The following is a 25,433-nucleotide window of genomic DNA, read 5'->3' as shown; positions in this document are numbered from 1 at the left end:
CCAGGCAACCATTCCTTTAAGGCTGTAGCCCAAGGAATTAAAATTTTGGTAAAGCAGAACTAGTCACCTGTGTCCATGGTGTGACTTGTGAGGGATGTACCCCAGTGGATAACTTAAAATACGCGGTAGATACCTGGTGAGCAGGGAGCTGCTGTAGGATCTGAGTGTCTGTGCTCTGCCGGGAGCAAACCATTCAGTTTCCTGTTTGTACCTCAAACACCAAAAAAAGATAATGTAAGCACTCAAATCCAGCTGCTTTGTCAATTGTCAGTTGACTTCCTTTGCTGTGGCCTTATCCATAGTATTTTGTGGGTCGAGTAACTTCTTAGAGAAAAAGGAAATGCCCTTATTGGTTGGAGGAACTTTCTACCAAAGTGCAGCTTACCTGAGGTGAAGTGTACATGCACACAGTCCAGCTGCTGTGTTCTGATTCCTTATTTATTAAGTATTAGGAACTACAGGAAAAGCAGGTTGTGCTGAATGGCAGTGACGCTACCCGTCTGCCCTTTCTTTCATGTTGTTTGAAGGAAGTTGTTTTGATCACACAGAAAATTACTTGGAATGGGGTGTTTTGCCATCTGCCTAGAAAATAGACCGTGAGCACCCCTTTGAAGCTGTGTGAGCACAGGCCCTAGCTCTGCAGAGACTGCGCCCGTGGCGTCCAGGGTGCTGCTGAGATGGCTTTTGTTAGGCGGCATGTGGAATCCAGGCACCAGAACCCGTGTGAGGAACATACGGATGTTGTGCTGCTTTGTGAGCCTGGGATGGTTTTCGTTGTGCCCTATGTCTTTAGGTTTTGTCTCTGCCTCTTAGTCATTGGCATTTACCTTTCTTCAAATGATGGTAAGGTGAAATAGTGGATAAGTACAATTAGGTTTTGTGTTCAGGTCTTTTTGGTCCCCCAGCCCTCACCTGCTCATTCACTGTATGTTACTTGATGCCCAGTGAGTTGCCCTTTAGCATCAACTGCTGATTGACACATTGACACCCAGGTGTGTAAGTGCGGCTGTATGTAGAGGCAGCACTCATGTTTTTGGACACTTCCATAGCTGAGTGTTCCTACTGGTCATGAGACGTAACGTGAGTTACAAGAAAACCGTAATTAAATGTATATAGCTCGTGTTTCCCCATCACCCAGTCCTTTGTTCATATCTTAGATCACCATAAACATTTCTGACTATGTGTATGCCATCAATGGCATTAAATTTGGATTTTTTTAATTATACAAAATAATGTTAGTCCTACTAATGTTCTCGTGCATAATACAAGGTCTTTGAATATTCAGTTGCTTGTCACATTGAACGTTATTTTCTGAGCGATGTTGTTTCTGAACAATAGACATGTTAAAAGTGGTTTGACTTACACTTCCATTTCCTCATTAGATTTGGAAATACCTTCTGTAAACAACTTGTTTTTGCCCTCTGTTTGTCGATTGAAAGATTATAAGTTGGGAAACAGTATCGTCTGAAAAATGCTATGCTGAGACCCAGAAGCCTTGTGGTGGTTGTAGCGTGGAGCCCTCCGCTGGCAGCTCTGGGTGTAAGAGCAGAGAGCGTGCGCAGGTCCCGCAGTGCACTTTATTGCCTGAGCAGTTTGCTTGATTTTTTTTTTTTTTGACTTTGAGCCTTTTAAGTAGTTTCAGTAATAAAGTTTAAAGTGTTTCAGAAATACATTTTATGTAACAGATTTTGATTTATTATTTAAATGAGTATGAGGGATGTAACTTTTTCCTTTGAATCATATAAAACTTTTTGATTTGCAAACTGGACCTGTGTCCTGTGTCATTTAACAGCACTATGATAAACCCAGTGACTTTTCAGAAAAGAATCCACAGAATTCATTGTGTATTTGCCCAGCCTAACCCTCTTCTTTGTTTTCTGGAGTTCTGTTCTGCTTTTAGGGCGCCCTTTAGATTCCTTGGAGGGTTCTTTCTGAAAGAGATGTGAAGGGGCTGCTTCTGTGCTGGCCACTCTGATGCTGGGTCCTGGCAGAATAGGACCCTGGGTGCTGGGTAACCTCATGTCTCTCATCCTCGTGCTCTTCCTGTGCCAGGAGGCAGAATTGGGAGGAAGCCTCTTCTCTCCCTCCCTGCACTCGAGCCCAGGCTTCAGAAGCATGTCGTGGAGCCACAGTCTTCACTCCTGCTCTTGGGGTACATTCTCTTTTGAACCCATTCCGGCTGGGGCTCTGCATCCACATGCTACTAAAGGAACTGCTGTGGATATTGCCAGAAACTTTCGTGGGTTCAGTTCTCAGTGCTCATGGTGTTTGTCAGTCGGCAGCATTGTACAGAGTTGATCACTCCCCTGCAGCCCGCACTCTCCTGCTTTCCTCCTCCTATTCTGTCTGCTCCTTTGCTCGTCCCCCTCCTCTCCCTGACCCCTTTCCTACCCGCTTCATGACCTTGGTGATCTTTTCCAGCCTTGTGACTTAGATAAAATTAACATCTCTACCATAAAGACCCCCGAATGTATATTTCTCTTTTGCCCCTTTTCCCTGAGCTTCAAATTCCTGTATCCAACTGTCTGCTTGACATCTGTCCAGTCAGCACGTCAGACTTAAAATGACCAAGCTCCTCATCATCTCCCTCACACTTGCTTTTCTCACGGTTGACCCCATTGTCTACAAAAAGAATAGTGAGTCCATTCTAGCTCTTCAGGTGCAAAACCTTGGAGTCAACCTGACTCCTTTCTCACTCCACATCCAATCTGTCACAGTCCTGTCACAATCCTGTTGACTCCCTGCCTTCCAAAGCCTCCCATCCTGGGATGTGATGGTGGCAAAGATAGGTAGACGTGATTCCGTAGGCCACACTGGTCCTGGTCACACATGTGCATGTGCGTGCAGGCGTGTTGGGGGGAGGGGTGATAAATTATCATCATGGGCTTTGGATTTAGCAATCCACCCAGAACAGTCTCTCCAACTCCAAACCCCTTTGCTTCTGAGTGACAGCCAGAAAGCTGTTATCCTCAGCTTTGTGATTTTGTACCTGCTGTCCCCCTCTGTGGTCACCAAGGTTCTACTTCCTGGCTGTAACATCCACTGTTCCTTTGCTTTCAACCTGCTTCTTTAAAAATGGGGAACTTGAGACATTTTCCTAACAGCTGGGCCCCATCCTGGGAGGAAGCCCGGGCACCAAGGACTCTCTACCCGAAAGGGGTTAGATACACTCAGGCCTCTCACCACTTCCTAAGAAGCCTGCTGGGTCCCAGGATGGCCCTGAGCTGGCTCCGCCAACAAGCTTCCTTTCCCCAGCATGGTCTTGCTGAGCTCAGTGGACAAATTGGCCAACAAGCAAAGATGATAAAGAAGAATCAAGATGCCACAAACCAAGTGCTGGGGGAGGAGATGCACATGCGTAGTGAGATGACAACACAAAGTAGTGGCAGCCAAGTGCTAAAGCTTCCTCCTCAGCTCTTGCTACCCGGTTCTGGGGCAGCCTTTGGGGAGCCTTCTCAGGGCCCCCTTCTCTGGACTCCTCAAGACTAGAGGCTGTGACCGCTAATAAGAACTTGACAGATTTTACTGAACAAATCTAATCTCCTTGCTAAAATGTAAGCTCCTCCATGACAGGGGTCATATCACATCCACCTATCCATCCATCCACTCACCCACCCACACATCTGTCCACCCACCCATCCACCCATCCATCTACCCATCCAACAGCATTTAATGAACTCCCGTTGTGCTGGGGCAGAAATCCAGAGATGAATCATCCTAGTTCCTGCCCCCAAAGAGCTTATAGTTTTGTAAGTAAGATGGATGTGAAAACACATAAGGAACATTCACAGCAATAAGCAGAATAAAAGAAACAGGATGGAGGGCCAGGGAGCATCACACAGTGAGTGGCTGCTTGTGCTACTGGACGAGTCTCCTGGGGAACATCTGAACTGAAGGTCCGGTGAAGGGTTTTCCACGCCTGGGACCAGAACAGTACCACATACAGAACTAAGGTGTTGACTTACGAACCAGGCTGTGGGGGGCGAGAGGGTGAAGTGTGAGGGCCCTGGTAGGAGTGGAGGAAGTGACGCCGGGGAGGCAGTCTTGAGTCCTCCCAAAGGGCCCGGTGAGCAGAGCTGAGGCTGCCCCAGCAAAGGAGTGGGGAAGCAGCCCACACCCACTCTGGACTCACTGGATTCTGGTGGGAACTGCCCAGGCTTCTTTCACAGCACCTGTCACTGTGATCACACGTCCGTGTTTACCTGTCCATCTCCCTCTAGAGACTGAGTTCCCTGAGGACAGGAATGGCAGCCCTTCCTTGTGGCTTGTTAAGACCTAGCACCCAGTGAGGCTCAGGAGGTGACTCCCTCAGTATTTGTTAATGGGGGAAAATTCATGCTGTGGTAGGACTGCTCTGGCTGGAGGGGTGAGGCTGGGGCAGGAGGTCAGTTAGGAGACAATAGACCAGGAGAGAAAGAAGGAAGAATGGTGAGAAATGGATGGGTTTTGAGAGGCAAAGGCTGAGGTCTTGAGAGAAGTGAGAGAGGGAGAAGGGGGGCAGCCCTGTCTCTCTCAGCGTCCAGCCCAAGGGCATGCATGTTGAGGAAGGGATGGCCAAGCGCAGAGGCAGCATGAAAGGGAGCAGCCTTCTTTTCTACCAAGAGGTTTTCTGATACACCCCAACACAACAACAGGCTCCCCTGTTCTACCCCAACACAACAGGAGTTCATTCCATTCCATTGGATGGATGGATGGTTGGGTGGGTGGATGTGATATCATCTCTGCCATGAGGGAGCTTACATTTTAGCAGGTAGATCAGACTTGCAAGAAAGTTCAATAAAATAATCAAGTTAGTTCAACTTTCAATAAAAGTTCAAGTTCCTACTAGTGGGCTGCACCTCCAGTCTTGAAGGCATCCTGGGAAGTGGGCCCTGGAAGGCCTACTGGACTCCTGGCAGGCCGCCTTGGTAGGTGGCGTTGATGTGGCCTGAGGCAGGCCTGGATGCAGATGGGACTCATCTAGCCACGTGTCACTGAGAAAGCTACCCTGCCTTTCTAAGCTTTAGTTTCCATATTTGTAAAATGAGGACTACGAAGAGACAACAGGTAACATGCCTTCTCAGTGTCTGGCACTTTTATTTTGTATGTAGAAGAAAACCTTTGTTGTCCACCAAAAGGAGCCGGGGCTCCCTGAAGAGTAGCTGTGTTAGGGAACAGAAATATCAGATAGGGCTTAGAGTATAGTCATGCATCACTTAACAGCAGGGACACGTTCTGAGAACTGCATCTCGGGTGCTTTTGGCGTTGTGCGAACATCATAGAGCGTCCTTACACAAACCCAGATGGTATAGCCTACTGCATGCCTGGGCTGTATGGCACTAATACGCAGTCCGTTACTGACTGAAACATCGTTACGTGGCGCGTGACTGTACTCTTCTGTGGCCAGCTGCCTTCAAGAGTGTGAGGGACTGCGCTAAACAGCAAAGACGCCATTCAAAGGGACACTGGCCAAGTTACGACAGTTTGAACGTTAAAACAATAGTACTATGACTTCCACATCTGTGCAAGATGGAGTAACAGGAGCCAAAGACACCCTCGTACCTGTATTAAGGGGGAAGAACTCACCCAGACAAAATGAATGAAAGAGTTTTCAAGGAACTGGACTTAGTTCATGAAAGACAGTGCCCCTTGAGAGGCAAGAAGTAACTGGGGGTAAACCCTGCGATTGCCCCAATTTATTGCCTTGAGGAAGTTTCCAGGTTTTGGTGCAAGGAGGGGAACTCAGATGGGACCCAGAGGAGTCCCCAAGTTTAGGAGATGATGCTGAGGGTCCAGGGACACCAAGGTGGCAAGCGGCTGCAGGACAGAATGCTGGAGAGAAGCTTTTATCAGCTTCTCAAAGGGTGACCTCCATGGTTAAGTCCAGGCTCTTGAGGATGAGGCTTCTGGGAGAAAGCACAGAGGATGCACACAGTGGGACAGGACACTGGCTGGGCCTAGGGCTCACTGTGTGAGCCCCGGGGGGATGGCTCAGTGTGTGGGAACTAAAAGCCCAGGTGGTTTTGCTGAGGGACACTCCTACCAAAGTACCACAGAGTGAGGGTAGTATGCCCACACACACACCCCGGGACCCCAAAAGACCCGAGGATCTTGGCTTTGGCACCTGCAGGGGCCCTTGAAGCCACTGAGTTCACTCACAGGGGCTAGAGACCTACTGTTGGCCTCAAGGAGGCACAGTTGAGCACTGGCTCCTCTGCAGGTGACACAGAATCCATAGAAACACTTCTGGGGGAAGCTCAGAAACATTTATGTAGGGGCTACAGAAGAACACAGAATTCTTGCTGGCAACTGGGGTGGGGCCAGAAGCCATGGGTCCTCATTTGTAGTCTCAGGGGAGTCCCTGAGGAGACTTGTGCCTCTTGGTAAACTAAACCCCAAACCCCACACCCAGCTGGCCTCGTGTGGAGCAGCCACAGGCACAGACCAGTGACCCCATCTACACCGAGGAGCCCAACAGGGTCCCCCTTCCACGTGACTGGGCCCCCACCTCTTACTCATATGGGCTTTGCAGTGACAGAGCACCCAGCCGGCCACTGTCATTCAGGCCTCAGAAATCGTGGGCAGTAGGAAGAACGGGCTATTTGCCCACTGCACAGATGAGGAAGCCAAGATCCAAGATCACGTGCTGGACAGCAGACCAGGACCGCGTCTGGGTCTCCTCCCGCCCCCGGGGCTGTCCTGGCAGCTCACCTGCTCCCAGCTCTTGCCGCAGACAGAAGCTGAGTGGCCTCCTCAGGGAGCCTGGCTGCTTCCAACCCCGTTTCCAAGGATGGGTGAGCAGCGTGGCCGCAGGAATCCACACAACGCAGGCAGAATCATATGTGCCTCGTCTGAGCTTCCACCGCATTTTGCTCATTCCTATTGCGTCTTTATTTTATACCTCCAGGGCCCGCCTAGCTCAGCGCCTGGCATGGGACAAGTCTCTTCAAGTAGTTGTATAAATCAAAAAAAAAAAAAAGTTTCTTTCTGCAATCTGTGCTTCACTAACGTAAGGTGCTACTAAGGTCATATTATTTTTATTTTTCACTCAATTCCTCTCCCGCCAGGTGAGTGGGAAAGTCAGCTCCACCTTCTGCAGTTTCTCCCCTTGCCTACAGATTGTCCTAAACCTCTCGGGGCTCAGTTAGCCCAAGGTGGGGTCTTTCCAACGGCCACTCCTCAGGGATGGAGCCGTGAAGTCCAAGCCGACACCACTGCTGTGATACTTGCTGCCACGTGGTGTCACTGTTGACAGCTGGCCGCAGGCCCCTGACCTGGGTGGAGGCCTGATCTTGCAAGGACAGCCCTGTGTCCTCAGCGCCACAGGAAACCACAATGTCTGTCAGGTGTCATCCACCTTTTGAGGACTTAAAATAAGTGTCACCTTTCCTTCCCAGGGTCCACACCCCACAGAAAAGGCAGCTGTGGAAACTAAAGGGTTTCATCACATCAGAAAAGAGGGCCTGCCCGCCTGTTAAGGTCTCATTTGCTCCAGGGGGTCCAGATGTCACCACACCAAAGCTCTGATTTTGTGTGGCGTCCTTCCTAGAGAAGGGCACTGAGCTTCAGAGCCCCAAATGTGACTTACCCTCTCAGTGGCAACCAGGAAGGCTTTTCTCCTGCCTGACTGTCACCAGAACAGAAAAGTCCCCCACCCCTTCCGTCCCCCTGTAGGTTAGCCCTTCAGTGGGGCCTTTGGCCACGCTTCTTTGACAGCCTTTACCTTCTCTGGAGTGAAGCAGTGTTTGCGGGTGTGCCTCTGCCACTAGAAGCGGCATGTCCTCACTGGTGGTGACCAGACCTTGCTGTGCACGAACCCCAGCACCCATCAGAGGCCAGGCTCACAGCGGCAGGGGCCCAGGAGGTGTGTGTGACGAGTGCGGCACCGACAGAAACTCTCCGGGGCATCCGCCGGGGCCAGCTCAGCTCAGCCCAGGGGAGGCAGCCCAGTGAGAAGTGGTCTAAGACTCTGGAACATCAAAGGGGAGTGTCTTAGAAAAGCTCATCTTATGGTGAGGAGCAGGGAGCCTGAACCAGGCGGGGACCCCTTGGGCAAGAGAGGAGAGACTCGGGAGGGCATGTGACAGAGGGAGGGCAGTGGTGTGGCTCAGCTCCTTCCCCAAGAGAACGGATACGACGTTTCTCAGAGCGGGAATGGAGCATGTTCTAAATTCCTGGTGCTTCGTAGCATCTTAGAGAACTCGCACAGCACGGAATCCAGGAGACAGCTTTGTGGTACCCAGACTTTACCAGACGTTAACATGTGTCATCATCCTTTTCAACTTTGAGGCGTTTTCCTTCCCGCCTCTGTTTCAGCCACATTCCTCTCTGTCCCCGAGCAGACAGAAGGCTCAGCTCAGAAGCAACACCCAGCCACCAAGAGGAGGCCTGAAGCCGCGCTGGGCACACAGTCGGCGCTCTGTACGTGCTTGGTGATGAAGCGCTCGCCAGGCCCCTCCGGGAAGCAGACTGGCCCGCCCTCCACCTCCTGGGAACTACCGGGCTTCGGGCTGGGGCACTGCTTTATTCGCCTGCCGCTGTACGTGAGACACTTTTCCTGAATTCAGGGAGTAAAAAAAAGACCTGAGAACAACTGCCCTGGCTTCTGAGCCTTGACTAGGTGCATTCATCTGGACATCACCATAGAGTGTAACTACATGAGGAGTTTTTTCCTCAACACTTTTATCTCATTAAGCGTTTTATGAGGTTTCCACTGGAAAATGCAGAGGTATCATCTTTCTCTTAGAAACCAGCTATGTTCCATTTTAACAAAATAATGATGTAAAATTGTAAACATTTTACATCATTTAAATTCAAGGCCTGATCCCTCTGGTGGTGAGAAATAAAATTTTAACTTCTTTTAAAAGAAATGTTTGTATTATTAAAATAGTAATGGCTTTAGTCTTTATATCAAAAGTAATGGTTCAGGCTTGGATGAGAAACGGCTCCGGCTTGGGGGAGGTCCGAGCCAACCCTCCCGCGCCGTTTGTGGGAAGGCTCCATAGCTCCATCTCTGATTTTGCAGCAGAATCTCCCAGCTATGGAACATCTGATCAAAGGCACTCTTGTCAAGTAATCAAAGTTCATGGACACACCCCTCTGCCCGTGACGGCAGCAGGCCTGTGGGTCTGGGGAAAGTGCCAACTGGCTGTTTGTCGGTTTCCAAGATGCTCTTGCTTCTTGCAGGCAACACCAGGGAGGCCACTGTGTTGGTGGTAAATGCGAGACAAGCTGAGACCTATTCTGCCTTGGGCAAAAGCTGCCATCACCTCACGTGCCCCTTTGTACCCGCGCCCTTGCCAGCTGCTCTGAAGGGGCCTGCCTCCGGGCCTCCCCACCGCCCGCAACTCTGAGCTTTCAGAGCGCAGCCATGGGACCCAGCCAGGCCGCCGCTCTCTCCCGGCCCTGCCTCAATGCACAGGGCGTCCTCGGCAGGTCGGCTTCCTTATTCGTCAGCTGGGAACGTGCTAGGGCTCTTCTGGCCTCACCGCTGAGTCTCTACCTTCCACCACATGGGAAGAGAGTGGAGAGGTCCTATCAGGATTTGTCAGATGAGAGCAGGTGGCCCTGAAGACCCTTTCCAGGTGGGGCCAGGGTGCTCACCCTCAGCAGGGCAGGCATTTCTGTGCCCCTGGGGGGTGGGGAACCAGTGGAGAGTAGGGAAGGCTGGAATTGTGTAATCTCAGATTGTCAGAGCTGGTGGCGGTGGTAGGGGGCCCTCAAAGAGGCTCCAGGACTCACTTTCTAGAGAGGGAAACTGAGGCCCAGAGAGGGAAAGTGACTGCAAGTTAGTGTAAGAGCGAAGATCAGAACAGGGGTCCCTGGCTCCCAGCCCAGTGCTCTCCCATCCCTCACAACCACACCCACTGCAGGGGAACAGGACTCCCTTCGGGGAAGCAGGCGGGCTGTGGCTCTGAGCAGCCTCCAGTACCGGGGAAGGAAGAGCCAGATACGGTCTAAAGCTTAGACTCAATCCTTGCTGCTCCAAGTGTGGTTGGGATCCAGGAGCTCAGGTCTTATCCGGAACCTGCTAGAAATGCAGACTCTCAGGCCCCGCTGGATCCACAAGACCAGAATCTGCATCCCCACATCTCCAGGGGATTCACTTGCAGAACTGACGGTGGCTCCCTCCAGCTTGGTAGGGCACACCTCCTGGGTGCACCCTCCATGATGGAACCTTCCTGAAGGCCGTGGGACATGTGTTAGAAGCCCCAAGGCATCTGATCCGAGCCACATTCAGCTAACGAGGCTTCCCCAGCCAGGTGGGGAGTGGGCCACCAGAAAGGGGAAGCATTTTGGGCTCCAGGCGACCCTTGTAGACAGGGCCTCCCCAGAGACTGAGAGGAGGGGCAGGTATCTGGGGAGCACCTGCCCACGCACCTGCAGGGCAGCACCTGCGCCCTCCTTCCGGCCTGGGTCTGCAAGCTGACCACCTCTTGCCAGCAAGCATGATGGCCAGCAGCCGGCCACGTTCAGGGCCGTCTGAATATGGATTTGAAAAGGCCGATTTCGAAAGATCTGGAAGTAACTGCATGTTGGAGGTGGCTCAGCCCCAGCCAGAGCCCTGGGCAGGCCAGAGGGATGAGCACCCCCAGCCCAGGTTCCTAAGAGGCCTGGTCAGGTCGGGTGGGTCTCGGAGGAGCGGCGTGCTGGCTGGCGGTGGCTGCGGGGCTGCCCCATGCCGGCCTCAGCCCTCAGCGACAGTACTCCTGCTCGATGCTCGCCATCAGCTCCTCTTCTGAGTAGTCGTAGGAGATGGCTGACTGCCTCCCGGGCCTCTTGTGGCTGCTGCCTGGGGCTCTGCAGGCCAGAAACACAGACAGGGGAGTCAGGAGGCAAGACGTCACCTTCAAACTCGTCATCCCTACTGAACAATCACAACAGTCCCTTTATGGAATTCTGACCCATCCTAAAACCAAAACCGAAAACCTCTGCCCTGGGGACACCTCAATCTCTTACACAAGCAGCCTCCGCCTGTTTCTCTGGTTTCATCCCCCAGCATTATCTGCCAACACCTTACCCTGCGAGGAAGCCAGTACCTGCGGTGTTGAAGAGTGAGGGCCCACGGGGAGGAAAGACCCCGTTTGAATCCCAGCTCTGCCACTTACTAGCTCAGTGACAATTTTTTTTCTCTAAAATGGAGCTGTATTCGTAAGTTCATTCTGAGGCATAAATAAGATAATGCATGGACAGCATGTGACGTGGAATCTTGCATGGTGCACGGCCCTCAGCAAATGGGAGCTGTGTCCCATATCCATTTGCCGGACTTATTCCCTGTGTCTGCTCCTTTGGGGGGTCTCACAGGAACTGCTGCCGTGGGCCAGGGTGGGGCACTGGGATCCCAGCCACTGCCCCACCCCACTGGGCAGCGTACTCAGAAGTGCCCAGAGCCGGGCTCCTGTTCCTGCTGCCTGGGCTCCAGAAAGTGGCTCCCACCAGCCTGGACCCGGCTGCCCACCGCCCCCCATCCCGCGCCCGACTTTCTGGACTTTGCTGGGACTTTAGGGTGGTGCTCCCTGTGCCCCCAGGACTTCCCTGTCCCTTAGGCTGCCCCGTGGCAGTGTCGACCGGTGCCTGGCCTTCCCCCCATCACAGCAGCTTTGAAGGGGGAGGGTGTGAAGTCTGGGCCCGGCTGGGTGCTGCCGCTGGAGGGGGGCCTTTGAAGGGGACGTGAGGTTTGCAGCTCCCGAGAGAGGGTCGGAGAGCAAGGCCAGAGCTGCCCACTGCCGGGTGGGGGATGGTGTCCTGACACTCACCAGCCAGAGACTTGCTGCTGTGCCAGGAAAGGGGCTGGCGCTGCTGGGCCCGACAGCTGAGGTGACAGCACCCTTCCCGGCCTCTGTCTCCCCACATGCGAGCTCGGAGGATGCTGGGCTGGGTGACCTCTGAGGCCCTGATTACTGCCATCATGCTCCTGACTGACATTCAGAGGGCAGCCTCCAGGACCCTGTCCGCTCTCCCAGAACGCAGGCCCGGGGGGTGTGCAACCTAAAGGACCCCAGCACCCAACAGGAAAGATGAGAGTCTAAGAGCGGGACTCCACTGCCCCACGCCTGAGACGACAGGCACCTACTGCACAGCTGGCACCCACTGCACAGCTGGCTTCAGGCCTGGAGCAGACCCCGTGTTCAGTAAACAGCATTGCTGGGCTTGTTACTGGTTCCCGGCACACTGCCTGTCCTTGAAGGCGCTCAATGCCTGTTCCTTTTTGTCCTTGAGACACAGTGAAAAAGCAAAGCTTTGGGGGCAGTCGGGCCTGAGCTGTCTGGGGAGCGTGTGCCCAGGACGAATCTTTACGTGCCTCACTCTGCCTGTCTGTAACAGGTGGAGCCTTCTCCACGAGCCGACCTGGGGGCTAGATGGGACTGAACGGCGTGTGTCTAGCACGGCGCTTGGCACCGGGAAGCACTGGACAGATGCAGCTCCTACACAGGTAGCATCGTTCTAAGGTCCCAGCAAAGCCCCCGGTCCAGAGGGAGGGCTGGGCCAGTGCTACTTCCTGCACTGCCCACAGCCTCCTGGGCACGCTGAAGGTCGCCTGGGAGAAGGGATGAGGACGAGACACCTCAAGCACCCTCAAGGGCAACAGAGTCTCTTGGCCAAGCCAGGGGACCGAGCAGGAAGCCAGCTCGATTCCTTTAGGAGTCCCAGGGTACCACTTCTTGGCCTGGGGACCTCCCAGCAGGAAAAAAGCCCCTCAGGGGTCACCCAGACCAGCCCTGTTTGTAGATGTGGGGGGAGAAATGACTTGCCCGTGGTCACACGGTGACCTGGCAGCAGACTCTCCTCCCCCTGTCCCATAGCTCTGCAAGGCCTTTCTCCCTAGGCACCCAACACTCCCTGTAGCTGGGACACCAGGCAGGAAGGGGTCAAGGAGGCAGGGCTTGCAGGGGAGGCTGACAGAAGCGGCTGCCTGGCTGGTGGTGTGGCCACAGCAGGCAGTGCCTGGGTCTGCGAGGGCCTGAGGCCCCACTCGGCTTCACACCTACCTCTGCCTATCTGACCACAACATTCCGCCAAGGCCATGGGGCCCCTGGCTGGGAGCCAGGAGGGCGGGAGGGGCATCCTCCTACTTGTGGAGGAGGGCACGCCATTAAAAGGGAGAGATGGCTCCTAAAGGGACTTCTGGGAAGTCAGCACACTCCTGAGGGGGTCGAGAAACAAATCTTTGTTTAAATTATAATTCACTAAGTCAGTTTTTCTTCAGCAGAGACTCCTAAAGTCAGACATTTAAAAAAAAAAAAGACCTTCCCAAGGAGAAAGAAAAGAAAACAATACTCTTCCCCGGAGAGAGCAAATCCATTATAATTGGGCTACAGAACCCACATGCTAAATGAGACTAGAGGCCTGAGGCATTTGTACTATTCTATTGGGTCTAGAATTTTCCAGAATTTACTAGCCTACTGACCATGGGCAAATCACGCCTTGTATCTCAGTTTACTCATTAGGAAAACAGGGGCCTGGCCTAGCGCCTGACCTACAGGAGGTACCCCACGAGCATCTGCAGAATAAATAATGAGTGAATTTCAGCAGCAGCTGCAGACAGGAGCTTCCAGAATCCCTGTTTCTCCTCCACCGGCCCAAGGCTTCTGTTAGCCAATCCTCGCAGACTTCAGGTCAGGCCAGCCCAGCCCTGTCCTCAAAGCCAGCCCGGCTGGCCCAGCGCTGCTGCTTCCATACCACCCCCACTGACCCCCCGGAAAAGGAGGTGGACGTCACTGAGGACGGTCAGGACTCGGGGTCGAGGCCCACATGCCCAGCTTCACATCAGATGTTCCCTTCAACAAGCATCTGTGAAGCACCTACTACGAGCCTGGACCAGAGATGAGCCGGATACCTGTCCTGGCTTCATGAGGCTGACAGTGAGGAGTAAGACAGGCTGTCCCGTGTGCCTGCTGCCTTCCAGGCCCCGTGCGGTGGGGGCCGTGCCGATGAAGGATGGAGAGATGCCGCTGAGGGACGACGAGGAGGGAGGGAAGGTGGAGGGTCTTCAAGAAGGAGCTGCTGGAACTGGGCTTTGGAGGATTTTTCTCTTCACCATTTTATTATGAAGACTTTCAAGCACACACAAAAGTTGAATTGTAGATTCAACGATTAAGTCAATGTATACTTTTTGCGACATTTTGCTGTATTTACTTTCCCACCTATCTGTGAACTTCATCTGATTTCTGGGTGCATTTCAAAGCAACTGCAGACATGAGAACATTTCCCCCTGAAACACGCTTTGAGTGGTTCTGATGGCAGAGCCGGGGGTGGGGGAGCTTCGGGGGAAGGAAGGGCAGGGCGCCACAGGAACCAGACGGAAGAGCGCCAGGGCCTGAGATCTGCACCAGGAGGGACGCGGAGCCTGGCCACAGAGGTCCTGGCTGCGCAGAGTTGCCCACTGGCAGTGAGAAGCCACAGTGGACGTGGGGGCAGGAGACCCGCTGCTCCCTCCCCAAAGGGGCTCTCCCGAAAGGCCCAGGAGCCCAAGTTTGGGCAATAGAGGCTACGGCTGCTGCCAGCCCTGACCCTGGGGAAGGCCAGGCCTCGGAGCTTCCTCCCAGTCTCCCAGTCGGGGGGCACAGTGCTGCTCTCGCCTCCCTGACTCTCCCCCTTCCACCGCTGCGCCTGGGCAGGCTGACACAGCCTGGGCGCCCACCCAGCCCGGAGCCCCTGTGCCTCTCACAGGACTCAGGATGCCCCCACTAAAGTGTATTGAGTGAGTGGTGAATGAATGAACGAATGAAGTGCTCCTGCTGAGGGTGGTGACAGAAGCTAAGGGACGTCCTGGAGTGTGTATGTGAGGTGAAGGGACCTATTCATTTAAAAATGAGAAGAAATAGCTAATTTGTTCAAGTTAGAATTTAATTCTCCTAAATTCCTTTGGTTGACGAAAACTAGAGAAAGTCGCTGCTAATTATTTGTAGAATCAATAGGAACACTCAGCCAGGACTGAGCTGTGTTGGCACCACGCTGGGCCCACAGGCAGGACCAGGCCAGGACCTCAACACAGAGCCTCGTGCACAGCACCTGGGTGAGCTAAGCAGAGCTGGTCCTGGCCCCGGGGCTGGTCACTGCAGCTGGCACAGCACCCTGTCCCAGCACACGAGCACACGCGGGCACCGAGGAGGAGGGGGTGTGACCAGGACTCTCCACTGAGCAGAACGAGGCTCCCAGCCCTGGCTGCTGGGGCGAGGGGCAGAGCTCGTGTAAACGTTGTCACTGCTTCACCCTCAGCTCCATGGTGGTGACCCAAAGCCCAGAGCCCATCCCAGCACTCTCCTACTTGACAGCAAAGGCTAGCAGTTTCAGCTTGGCATTGAAGGCCCTCCTTACATTTTAAGACTTCCCTCTCCATTCCCTCCCACTGACCTGTGCTAAATGCCACCAGCTCGTGCACAGTGTCCTGAATGAATGATGTTGTTCAGACCTCTATGTCTTGCATATGCAGGCCCTGCCACTTGAAATGCTCCTTCCTTCCTCTCTCCTCGGTGAACTCTGACATGTCCCTAAAACCTTTTTTTTTGCTGAGGAAGATTCTCCCTGCACTAACATCTGTTGCCAATCTTCTTCTTTTTTTGCTTGAGGAAGATTGTCCCTGAGCTAACATCTGTGCCAATCTTCCTCTATTCTTTATGTGGCTCGCTGCCACAGCATGGCTGACAAGTGGCATAGGTCTGTGCCTGGGATCCAAACCTGTGAACCCAGGCTGCCAAAGTGGAGCACATGAACTTAACCACTACGCACCACAGGCCAGCCTCCTGAAACCATTTTAAACACCACCTCCTCCATGAGCCCTTGGGCTGCTTCTGTCCCTGCTCTGAACTCCCTTGAGCCCACCGCCTGCACTTCTGAAGAGACCTCCACAAATGTTTGTTAAATAAGGGAAACCAGCAAGGTTCTGCCCAGAAACCATTCAGAATTGGTGATAAAAATAGCTGTTAAGCCAGAATTTTCACATCCATGGTCTTGAGCACCACAATCACCGGCATCCCAGAGATCACTGTCACTCCATTAGAGATGAGGAGCCACGGCGGGATGGGCCAGGGGTCCAAGGTCATCCCAGCTGAGCCTCCCGATGCCCTGGAATGCTCACACAGCCCAGGGCCGTGCGGGATGGCCGGGAACAGACAGAGGAGGCCTGGCCTCTGGGCCTGGGGTTCTCAGGTGATACTTTCCAGGGATTTTAAATGTGTTTTCCTGATAACACTGTCAACGGATTACAGAAGGACCCATCTGTCACCCCTCTGGGCTGTAAACTCCTGAAGGCCAAGAACTGTGTCTCATTCACAGAGGTGCCACTGCACAGTTTCTGAGTGAACAAGTGAGGGTGGGGGTGGGGAAGGGGGGTGTCGGGAATGCCCTGTGTGATCTGGGTCTCTGTATAATCTGGCCTTTCAGGAGGGAGGTCAGAGCTGCTGTGAGACTGTAAGGCTCCTGCACCTTCCCATGGCTGGGACCGTCCCTGAGGATAGAGCTTTGCAGTGAAAGAGGGAGCCGCATCTGGCAGCAGGAGAAGGTGAGAGCCATGAGGGCTTTGGGGGTAGCTGGAGCCCAGAGAAGAACCTGTGACTTCGGGCAGAGGAGGTGCGCCCGCCCCGTACTTACTCCGAGACACTGCTGCTCTCTGAGTGGTCCTCAGCACTCTGTTTTGGGGACACCTTAAGAAGGAAAAAAGGAAGAGGCATCAAAAAGTTGTCAAAGGTGCAACCTGTCTAATGCTCTGGCTTTCTGCTGAGAGACAATGGCCACCACGGTCAACCCAGGACTGAATAAACCAGAGCTGGGAGGGCTCCCATGGGGTGTCTAGTTCCATCTGCGTATTTCACAGGGGGGAAGCTGAGGCTGGGAGAGGGGAGTGACTTTACAAAGTTCCTACAAACAGACTTCCTGCCTCCTGGACAGCTACCTGGCTGGTATCCTCCAAGAGCTGCAGTCCAACGTCCACCTAAGCTAAGCTCTGCCCACCCCCCACCCCACCGCAGCTCTGCAGGGCTGTCTGTCCTGAGTCAAGGAGCACAGATGGGGTGCGATGACATAACCAGAGAAAAATCCAACGCCCGACTCAGTGGTATGGCCTACAAGTGCTACAGGTCATCAGAAAACGTGACAAACATGGTAAACCAAAAACACTGGCCTGCTTCTCCCTTCCATCCCAAATCCTTAGAAATGCCAGAAAAGGTCATAAGCAAAAAAGAACACATCTCTAGCAGAATTGGAAGGCAAGTGTACCTCTGGTGAACCAGAACATAGGAGAAATTGATGAGAGACAGACTGGGTTAGATCGATGGAGGAAACCACAGCCCACAACGCACACAGAGAGGATGCTGGAAAAAGTGGGTGCAGCCTTGGAGGACTCCAAGTTCAGAGGTGACAGACACCAAGAGTGGGAGAGGGCTTTTGGGCAAGGGTGAGAGAGGAGAGGACTCTGACCCCCTACCACTGCTCGTGCAAATGGCAGGGCACAGAGGCACATCCCGCAGGAAGAGCAGGAGGGGGAGGGCAGCACAGGTGGCGGCTGACACCAGGAAGCACAGGAAACCCTGTTCTCAGACGCTAATGACTGCAGCACTCACCAGGAGCTCATCCTGACCCTCCTTTACAACAATGGAGGCGGGAACCAACTCATCGATTGAAGGAATTAAACCTGAGAAGAGTTATTAGAGCAGAGTGAAAGTGACTTTAAAAGGAGAATGATTCATAATTGCAACCAAACAAGAATAAACTCTTATGAAAAATAACCAGCTAGAGATTTTGGAAGTGAAACGATGGTAGAAAGTAAAATATCAATGGATGGCCTGAATAGTAAACAGACACCGCTGAAGAGAAAATTAATTACCTAGAAGATCAAACTGAGGAATTCTCTCTTAAAGCAACACAAAAAGACAGAAATGGGAGAGAGACAGAGAGAGGGAGAATTAATCCTAAATGAACTATTGATCAGGTACTAGGGCCAACTGAAGACATCTGCAGACACACAAAGACTGCAGCCTACAGTCCTGTACTTCTGTTCTGGGATAACCACACAAGTCCAGCGGTGAGAAAGGGCCCACGGGCTGCAAGGGGGTGATGCGAACAGCTCCGTTCATGCCCACCTCTCCCACTCACCTTTCAAGTCTTGGTCTACACGCCAACTCCTAGGAACTTCCTGGTTTCCCTTGCTCCCCGAGCCCAGTCAGGGGCCCCTCTGCTGCCTTTCACGTTGCTCTAACTTCTATCATTGTGCTCATGTGCTGGAGGCAGGATGGACGCCCCCTTCATCCTTGTACCCCAGCACCCAGCACAGACATCTAGTTGACGGCTACTGCCCTTCTGAGAGGGTGGCTGGACCCATGGTGGGGGGAGAGGAGGGGAAGTGAACGCCTGGCATAGGACCTTGCGTATTCTGTGACACTGGGGAGTTTTAAAGGTGTTGTCTTTTCCTTTCAGCAGGAGAGCAACATAAGCTCTCCCATTGTGCTCCCTCAGCACATAATCCTACACGCCAACAGACAGAACTGGGCTTTTGCCCCCACAGGAAGCTGTGTGCATTCTCTCCAAATTCTCTTCTAAACTCTCTTCCATCCTGGGATTCCGAGGCTTAATCACAGGATTAACCGTCCATCGGGAATTTACTCAGCTCCCCCCGGCACCCAGTGCCACATCAGCTGCCGTGGAGACACACGCTCTATCCTCTGAGGAGCTGGCAATGTCACTCGAGAAATGAGTTCAAATGCATTAAATAACCAGCAAAATGTACAAGAATGCCGAGTGGGTCCGGCTATACAATGTCTGTGCCATTGGACAGGGTGGGGCAGCATGCGAGTCGAGAGCATGAATTTTGAAAAAGAGACAGACCCAACTCTACCCTCCCAGCTGTGTGATTCTGGGCAGTTTTTCTTAACCTTTCTAAGCAGCGGTTTTCTCATCTGCAAAACAAATTTACTGTGAGACATTTTCAAGCGATTACCAAAGTGCTTGGCACTTAATAAGTCCTCGATAAATATGAGCTATTACCATCTCTATTATCATCAGACTGATACTCTGTGCTGTGCTGTTTTCTAAATGCTAACCTGTTAACATTAGTTAATCCTCCCCAGCAAGAGAACCACTTCTCCCGAGTTTACAGACCTCCAAACCGGGCACACTACCACCACTAAACGTTTCCTGAATTAAGTTGGATGTCCAGTAGCTGGGTAGTTACAATCTGGGGTTTAAAATCCATATAGCAGTTGGCAAAGAGTGAAAACAGCATCATACAGAGAAGGGTTCAAATCCCAGTCTCACCATCTAATAAGGATGTGCCCTCATGGGAACCGTGAGGCTCGGACCCTCAGTTTCTGCATCCACGTCCCGGGGACTTAGCTCCCGGGTTGTGGTGAGATGAGAGACCATCTACCTGTCTACCGTCTCTTTCAGTCCCAGTATAATGCCTATCACGTAGATGACCAGGTGACACCATTATGAACACCTGAACCGATGTGCGGTCTAGAGCAGCCTCTGACGCAGCCCTGCTGGAAGACCAGCTGAGTGTAGGATGAGGCTAGCACAGGGAGCATCGGTCTTCAAGGCTAACATATTCTTCCTGAGAAATTAGTTCTGACTTGTTTCTTGGGAAATGTTAGTCAGTGATGGGAAACAGGAGCAAGCTGACACTGGTATGTCCTGCCCACGGGGAGACGGGCAGTGGAAGGCCAGCCATGGCTTTGGGTATTTCAACACACGGGCTGGAAAAGGTGTCCCTGCCTGCCCAGTGCTATCTCCAAGCGGAGGCTGGCAGTGCAGCAAAGGTGCACAGCCCAGATCCAGGGGTCCCCTGGGAGCCGACAGTGGCGGCTGCACTCCAGGGGAGTCAATGTTCACTGCACATTTCTTTGAACACTCATTGCCCCTGTGGGGGAGTATAAAGATGAAGAGGAGATGACCCCCACACCAGCAAGGAATCCATAATGGAAAGAGGGACCGAGAGTGGGGATGAGGCACTGAAGGATAGAGAGAGGAGGGGAACACACACACTCCTCCATTGCCTCTGGAAGCAGCCCATTCCATCTTGGGCAGCTCAGACTATCTGAAAGTTCTTTTAAATTTATTTAAAAAATGTTTTGACTGTGGTAAAATACATATAATCCAAAATTTGCCATCTTAACCATTTTTAAGTGTACAGTTGAGTACTAAGTACATTCACATTGCTGTGCAACAAATCTCAAGAACTCTTCACATCTTGCAACACTGAAACTCTGTCCCCATTAGACAACAACTCTGCATCCCCGCGCCCTCCCCCAGCCCCTGGCAGCCACCCGGCCACCTTCCGCCTCCATGAATCTGACTGCTCTGGACACCTCATCTAAGTGGAATCACACAATTCTGTCCCAGAAGCCCTTTGCATCTGGCTTATTTCACTTAGCGTAATGTCCTCAAGGTTACCCACGGTGTCGCATGTGTCAGAATTTCCTTCCTCTTTAAGGCTGAATAATATTCCATTGTGTGGACAGACCACATTTTGTTGATCTATTCATCCACTGAGGGACAGGCTGTTTCCTCCTTGGCGATTGTGAACAGCACTCCTAAGAACATGGGTGTACAAATATCTCCGAGATCTGCTCTCCTGCTTTCACTTCTCCTGGGGACATACGGAAGTTCTCTCTCCACTTGACACCCGTCTGCCTCCCTACAGCTTTCACTCAGTGGGTCTGGTTATAGTCTCAGGGGCCACCGAGGAAAAAAGGAACGCTTTTACCAGACCACCCGTTAGCTGCTTTTATGAAGTCATCCTGGAGGGACCCTGTTCCCTCTGTCAGTTTCTGCTGGAACCAGCTTTTGCTGTCACTCCTGTGACTTTTCCTCTCCTCACCAGATTTTGTAAAGGTTGCCACAGATACAGTTTCTCCCACCAGGAGGGCAACTGAGTGACAGAGCGTGAGACTTGGCGTGAACTGTACACCCTACAGCCGTGTGGAAAAGAAGGTCACCTTCTTTCTTTCATAATTTCCCTGCCGGCTCACTCTTGTTCTATCTGTTCAGTTTCCACGTGTTTCTCTCTGCACCTGCGGCTGGGACGTGTGGTCCTTTCTCTTGTCACTTTGTGCAAGACTTTAAGTGGACACCCTCCCAGAAACACAGCTTGCTCAAGCAGCAAGGGGAGCTTGGATGAAAAGCAAAGACACAGCAGCCCCTGGTGGCGGCTCCAGGCCTAGGGCAGACACAGGTTCCCGCCACCAGCCAGCTGGGGGCCTGCCCCCTCGCAGTCAGCCAATCTGCACCCTGGGGAGGCCCTGGCGCCTGGGCTGGGGCCGTGGGAACCGGGCTGAGCTCCGGGAGCCGGTAGCGCGTGGGCGGGGCGGGGCCGTGTCGTCCCTGGGGAGCCCAGGAGGCTTTGAAAAACCGCACCACAGCTGAGCGAGCAGCAAAGTCCGAGCAACCTAGTGTGAAGATCTCTTAACTTTTCTCTAACTCTTACAACTAGGGGTTTTTAAGAAAAGCGAATCATCAACAGTTAATTTTTAGAAAATCTACCACATATTTTATTTGACAAAATGTATTATATCCTGCTGCTTCTGTTTAAAGAGTTCGCCCCTTAACTCAATTTTTAAGAGCTTTATATGTATATATATGTACACATATCAATGATATGTATAATTGACACAGAACAAGTTGCAGACGTTTCAAGAACACAATTCGATAGGTTTGGACATATGTATACGCCTGGTAAGCCATCACCACAATCAAGATCCTAGACACGCGCCTCGGCGCTCTGTGGTGCCTCCCTCCCGCCCTCCCCTCTCCTGGCTCCACGAGGTGCCTTCTGCCCCTGCAGACGCGTGTGCGCTCCAGGGAAATTAGACACACGGCATCCTAAGGCGCGCACTCTTTTCGGACCGGCTTCTTTCACCCAGCATCACGATTCTGAGATCCCTCCGCGTTATTGCGTGCAGCCACAGTTCCCTTCCCGTTATTGCTGAATGTTCCCCTGCGTGGATAGACTTCCCCCTTCCTCTTTATCTAAGGATTGTCCTCCTTTGAGCCCAGGTTTGTTTGGTTGGGTTTTTATGTCTCATTATGGAAATTTTAATAGTGGAGAGAGAAGTGTGATGGACCTCCTGCTACTTAACCTCCCAGCCTCCGCAATTTTCACTGTTTTCCAGCAGGTTCAGTCCTCTGACCGCCAGGGAGCGCTGCCGTTCCCACACAGCCCCACTCACGCCTTCCGAGGCAGCGAAAGGGGCGGGCGCAGGTGGTCCCTAATGTGGGCGCTGTTGAGCGTTGCTAAAATGACACAGGAGGCTCTGGCTCTGAGACCGCCAGCTCCAGGGCCCCCACCTCCCTTCCCGAGGCTTTGTCTTCAGGAAAGTGTTTGCAAAGCCAGGAAGGAAGGCTATGATACCTGGGGAAGCTCAAGGGGTGGGATTGCAGGAAAGTAACAATAAATTATATTTATGTAGAGTTTTATCACCTCATAAAACACATCCACATATGCTTCCACGTAATTCTTCCAAACCTCCAGGCAATAAACATTTACCGAGGGCTTAACTAGACTCGTGGACAGGCTGCTGTCAGTTTATTTCCCACCTTGGGCCTCCTCACGGCCCCAGGTGTGCGTGTGTGAGGTGATGGACAGCCAGATCCTTGCACCCAGAGCCCGACGACCTGGGAACTGGGCAATCACCTTGCTGGGCCCCAAAGGCCTGGGATGTAAAATGAGAAGGTAGGCTGGGTGGTCTTCAGGTCCCTTCAGCTCTAGCAATCTATGCCTCTAAAACTGTAAAGACAGTAAAGGGGTCCTGGACATTGGCCGTCGGGAGGTAGATGCAGTGGGAACCCGACTTGGTGGCCCTGGCTGGGGGCTGCTTCCTTGCTGGTGATGGGCTCCTGGCATTTAGCTGCATAAGCACCTGTGTTCTGCCCAAACCACTGCTGACGGTCCTCACCAGAGTCCAGTTAGGACTTGTCCCAGCCCCTGCGGGAAGTCAAAGGTCCTGTGCCAACCAAGTCCTCGTCAGCATCTCTCGAGGCAGGGCAGGCTGCAGCAACTACGCTGTCCCACGCCCAGCACTCAGTAGCAACCACTGAGGCCCATCCTTCCGCCACCACTTATCTTTCTAAACACGGGCTGAGGAGGAGACACAGAAATTGATACAGTGAGTGTCTGGGGTGGGGGGCAGGGTGCAAGGGAAAGTTTCCCTTCAGTGTACCTTTAAAAGTTTTCTCCTGTGCTTGTATATGACCTATTCTGATTTAAAAATAAACATTTAAAATAACGAACACAGAAAACTTCCAGTAGCTCCCCGTTCAACCCCTCAGCCTAGAAGGTTGTGAAATCACGACCCAAACCCATCTCGCCGCCTTGTGCGCTCCACCCGTCATCACCTGGCTGTCCAGCCATACTGGACTGCATGCTGTTCTCCAGCACTTTCATCCCTCTGGGTTTTCTACATGCTGTTCCCTCTTTCTGGAATGATCCATCCTTTTTCAACTGCTGAAAACCTTTACTGATCCTTTAGAACCAACTCAGATGTCAGGTCCATGGGGAAGACTTCTGCCTCAGATGGGATGACTCCACTGCTCCTGTGTGTAACCATCCCGACATACCTCTGCCCCAGGGCTTCCAGGATGATGACAAATGCTCATTTACAGCCCCCGCCCCCAATATGGTCATGAGTTTTTTGGGGTCAGCACTATGTTTTACTCTTCTGTGTATCCTAAATTGATCAAATACCATTACTGCCACTTAGATTTGTGTTCCTTGCCATAAATCTGAATGCAGACAGATGGTAACTGTCTTCCAAATAGTGGCTCTTTTGCCATAAGTCCATTATATTACCCACCACTTTTAAACCCCTCTATGGATCTGCTTTCCGGCCACGTGATCATTTGGATTGCTCGTTTTCACCTTCACGTCCCTCAGCAGCCGTGAGCCAGAACTACAGTGAAGTCCTGGCTGATGGTGACAGACAAGAAAGAACCATCCTGGTCCTCCTGTGCTAGAGCAAAATGGACCCTTTGCAAAAATAGTGGGCGAGGGTTGATTTGGCCTGAGCGGAAGGCATTATTGCCCTAGATCTTCTTGCAAAGAACGTGCTGTATTTGCAGCAACAGAGGAATTCCCAGAAAAAGAACGTCCCTAGATCTTGAGTGACCCAGATTTATTAGGCAGAGGGGGGAAAAAGTCTGAATTATCACTTGGTAGTAAAAGTACTGAATTTATGTTTATGGAATTGAATGAAAATTCCCTCTTTAACAGCGCCCTTGAATTTCACCAGCACATTTAATCTCAAAAACTTCTAGCCCATTCTGGGACTGAGATGGTACGGTTAATGCAGTATCCTGACAGAGCCATGCTTATGGCTACCTGCTACCACTGTGCTGTAGAAAGAACCTTCCTGAAAGCGTTGACTACACTCCAGTTTCCTGCCTCCCCTTCTCCATGAGCCCCAGCCTATCAGGCACCCCCACCGTTCCACTGACAAGGCTCACACCATGGGCACTAGCGACCCCCAAGGGGCTAAATTCAACAGTCAGTTCTCAGGCTTCATCTCACTCATCCCATCAAACAGCACTTACAAGAGTGGGTCACTTCTTCCTTCTCGGAACACTTTCCTCCCTTGGCTTCCAGACACTGCATCCTCTTGGTTTCACTGGTTGGTCCCTTTAGGATGTCCCCTCATCTTCTCAACCTCTGCAGTTGAGCAGCAGCGCTCGCTCCTGGGCCTCTTCTCAAACTAGTTCACACACACAAACACCCAGAACGGGGCCTGGCACATAGTCGGCGGCACAGTCAGGTGTTAGCTGCATTATGATTACAGGCGATCTGATCTAATTTCAACCATCCTGTGTTCTAATGCTCCCAAATTTATAACTCCAGACCCAACCTCTCCCCATAAGCCAAACTCTTACAAAGATCTCCTCACTTGACATGTGTATTTGGGTGTCTAATAGGCATCTTGAACTTAACATTCAAAACCAAATTCCTGACTAACACCAGCCACAACCTAGCCCTTCCACATTCCCCATGTCAGTTAGCGGCAACTACATCCTCCTCGCTGCTCCAGCCAACTTTGGGGTCATCTTTGACTCCTTTCTTTCTCACACCCCCCATAGCCAATCCATTAGTAAACTGGTTGTCTCGATCTTTAATCCATGCCCATAGGCCAGCCTCTCCTCACCACCTCCCTCAGTGCTGCCCTGGTCCAACCACCCTCTCCTCTCGCTTGGATTACTGCAAAAGCTTCGCGACTCCTCCCCCAGCTCTGGCCCCGCCACCCCATCCCATTCTGTCTTCAACATGGTGGCCAGGGTGAGCCTTAAAGCAAATCAGACAACATCATCCTCTGTTCGAAACCCTCCAGCGTTTTCCACCTCCTTCAAAGTTAAAGCCAAAGGCCTTGCAGTGGCCGTGAGGCCCACCACGCCCTGCCCAGACACCAGGCCACCACCCTGTCTCCCACTACGCTGGCCTTGCTCCCTCCACCCCACCACAATGCCCAATTCGCTGCTCC

At 52.4% G+C, this 25,433-nt stretch overlaps 1 protein-coding gene across 1 annotated transcript in view; it reads right to left on the bottom strand.

The window, feature by feature from the left end:
• Nucleotides 1-8,809: 8,809 nt before the first annotated feature.
• Nucleotides 8,810-25,433, bottom strand: part of CYS1 (cystin 1) — a 24,210-nt gene continuing 7,586 nt past the window's right edge. The window contains exons 2-3 of the mRNA XM_044771941.2: nucleotides 16,570-16,622; nucleotides 8,810-10,779 (exon numbers count right to left, since the gene is read on the bottom strand). Coding sequence (XP_044627876.2) covers nucleotides 10,674-10,779; nucleotides 16,570-16,622 — 159 coding nt within the window. The 3' untranslated portion in view covers nucleotides 8,810-10,673. The remainder of the gene's footprint in view (nucleotides 10,780-16,569; nucleotides 16,623-25,433) is intronic.

Source organism: Equus asinus, chromosome 6, assembly GCF_041296235.1.
Source record: "Equus asinus isolate D_3611 breed Donkey chromosome 6, EquAss-T2T_v2, whole genome shotgun sequence".
Taxonomy (NCBI): domain Eukaryota; kingdom Metazoa; phylum Chordata; class Mammalia; order Perissodactyla; family Equidae; genus Equus; species Equus asinus.
The sequence above is the reverse complement of the archived record's forward strand: the minus strand, read 5'-3'. Positions and strand labels throughout refer to the sequence as shown.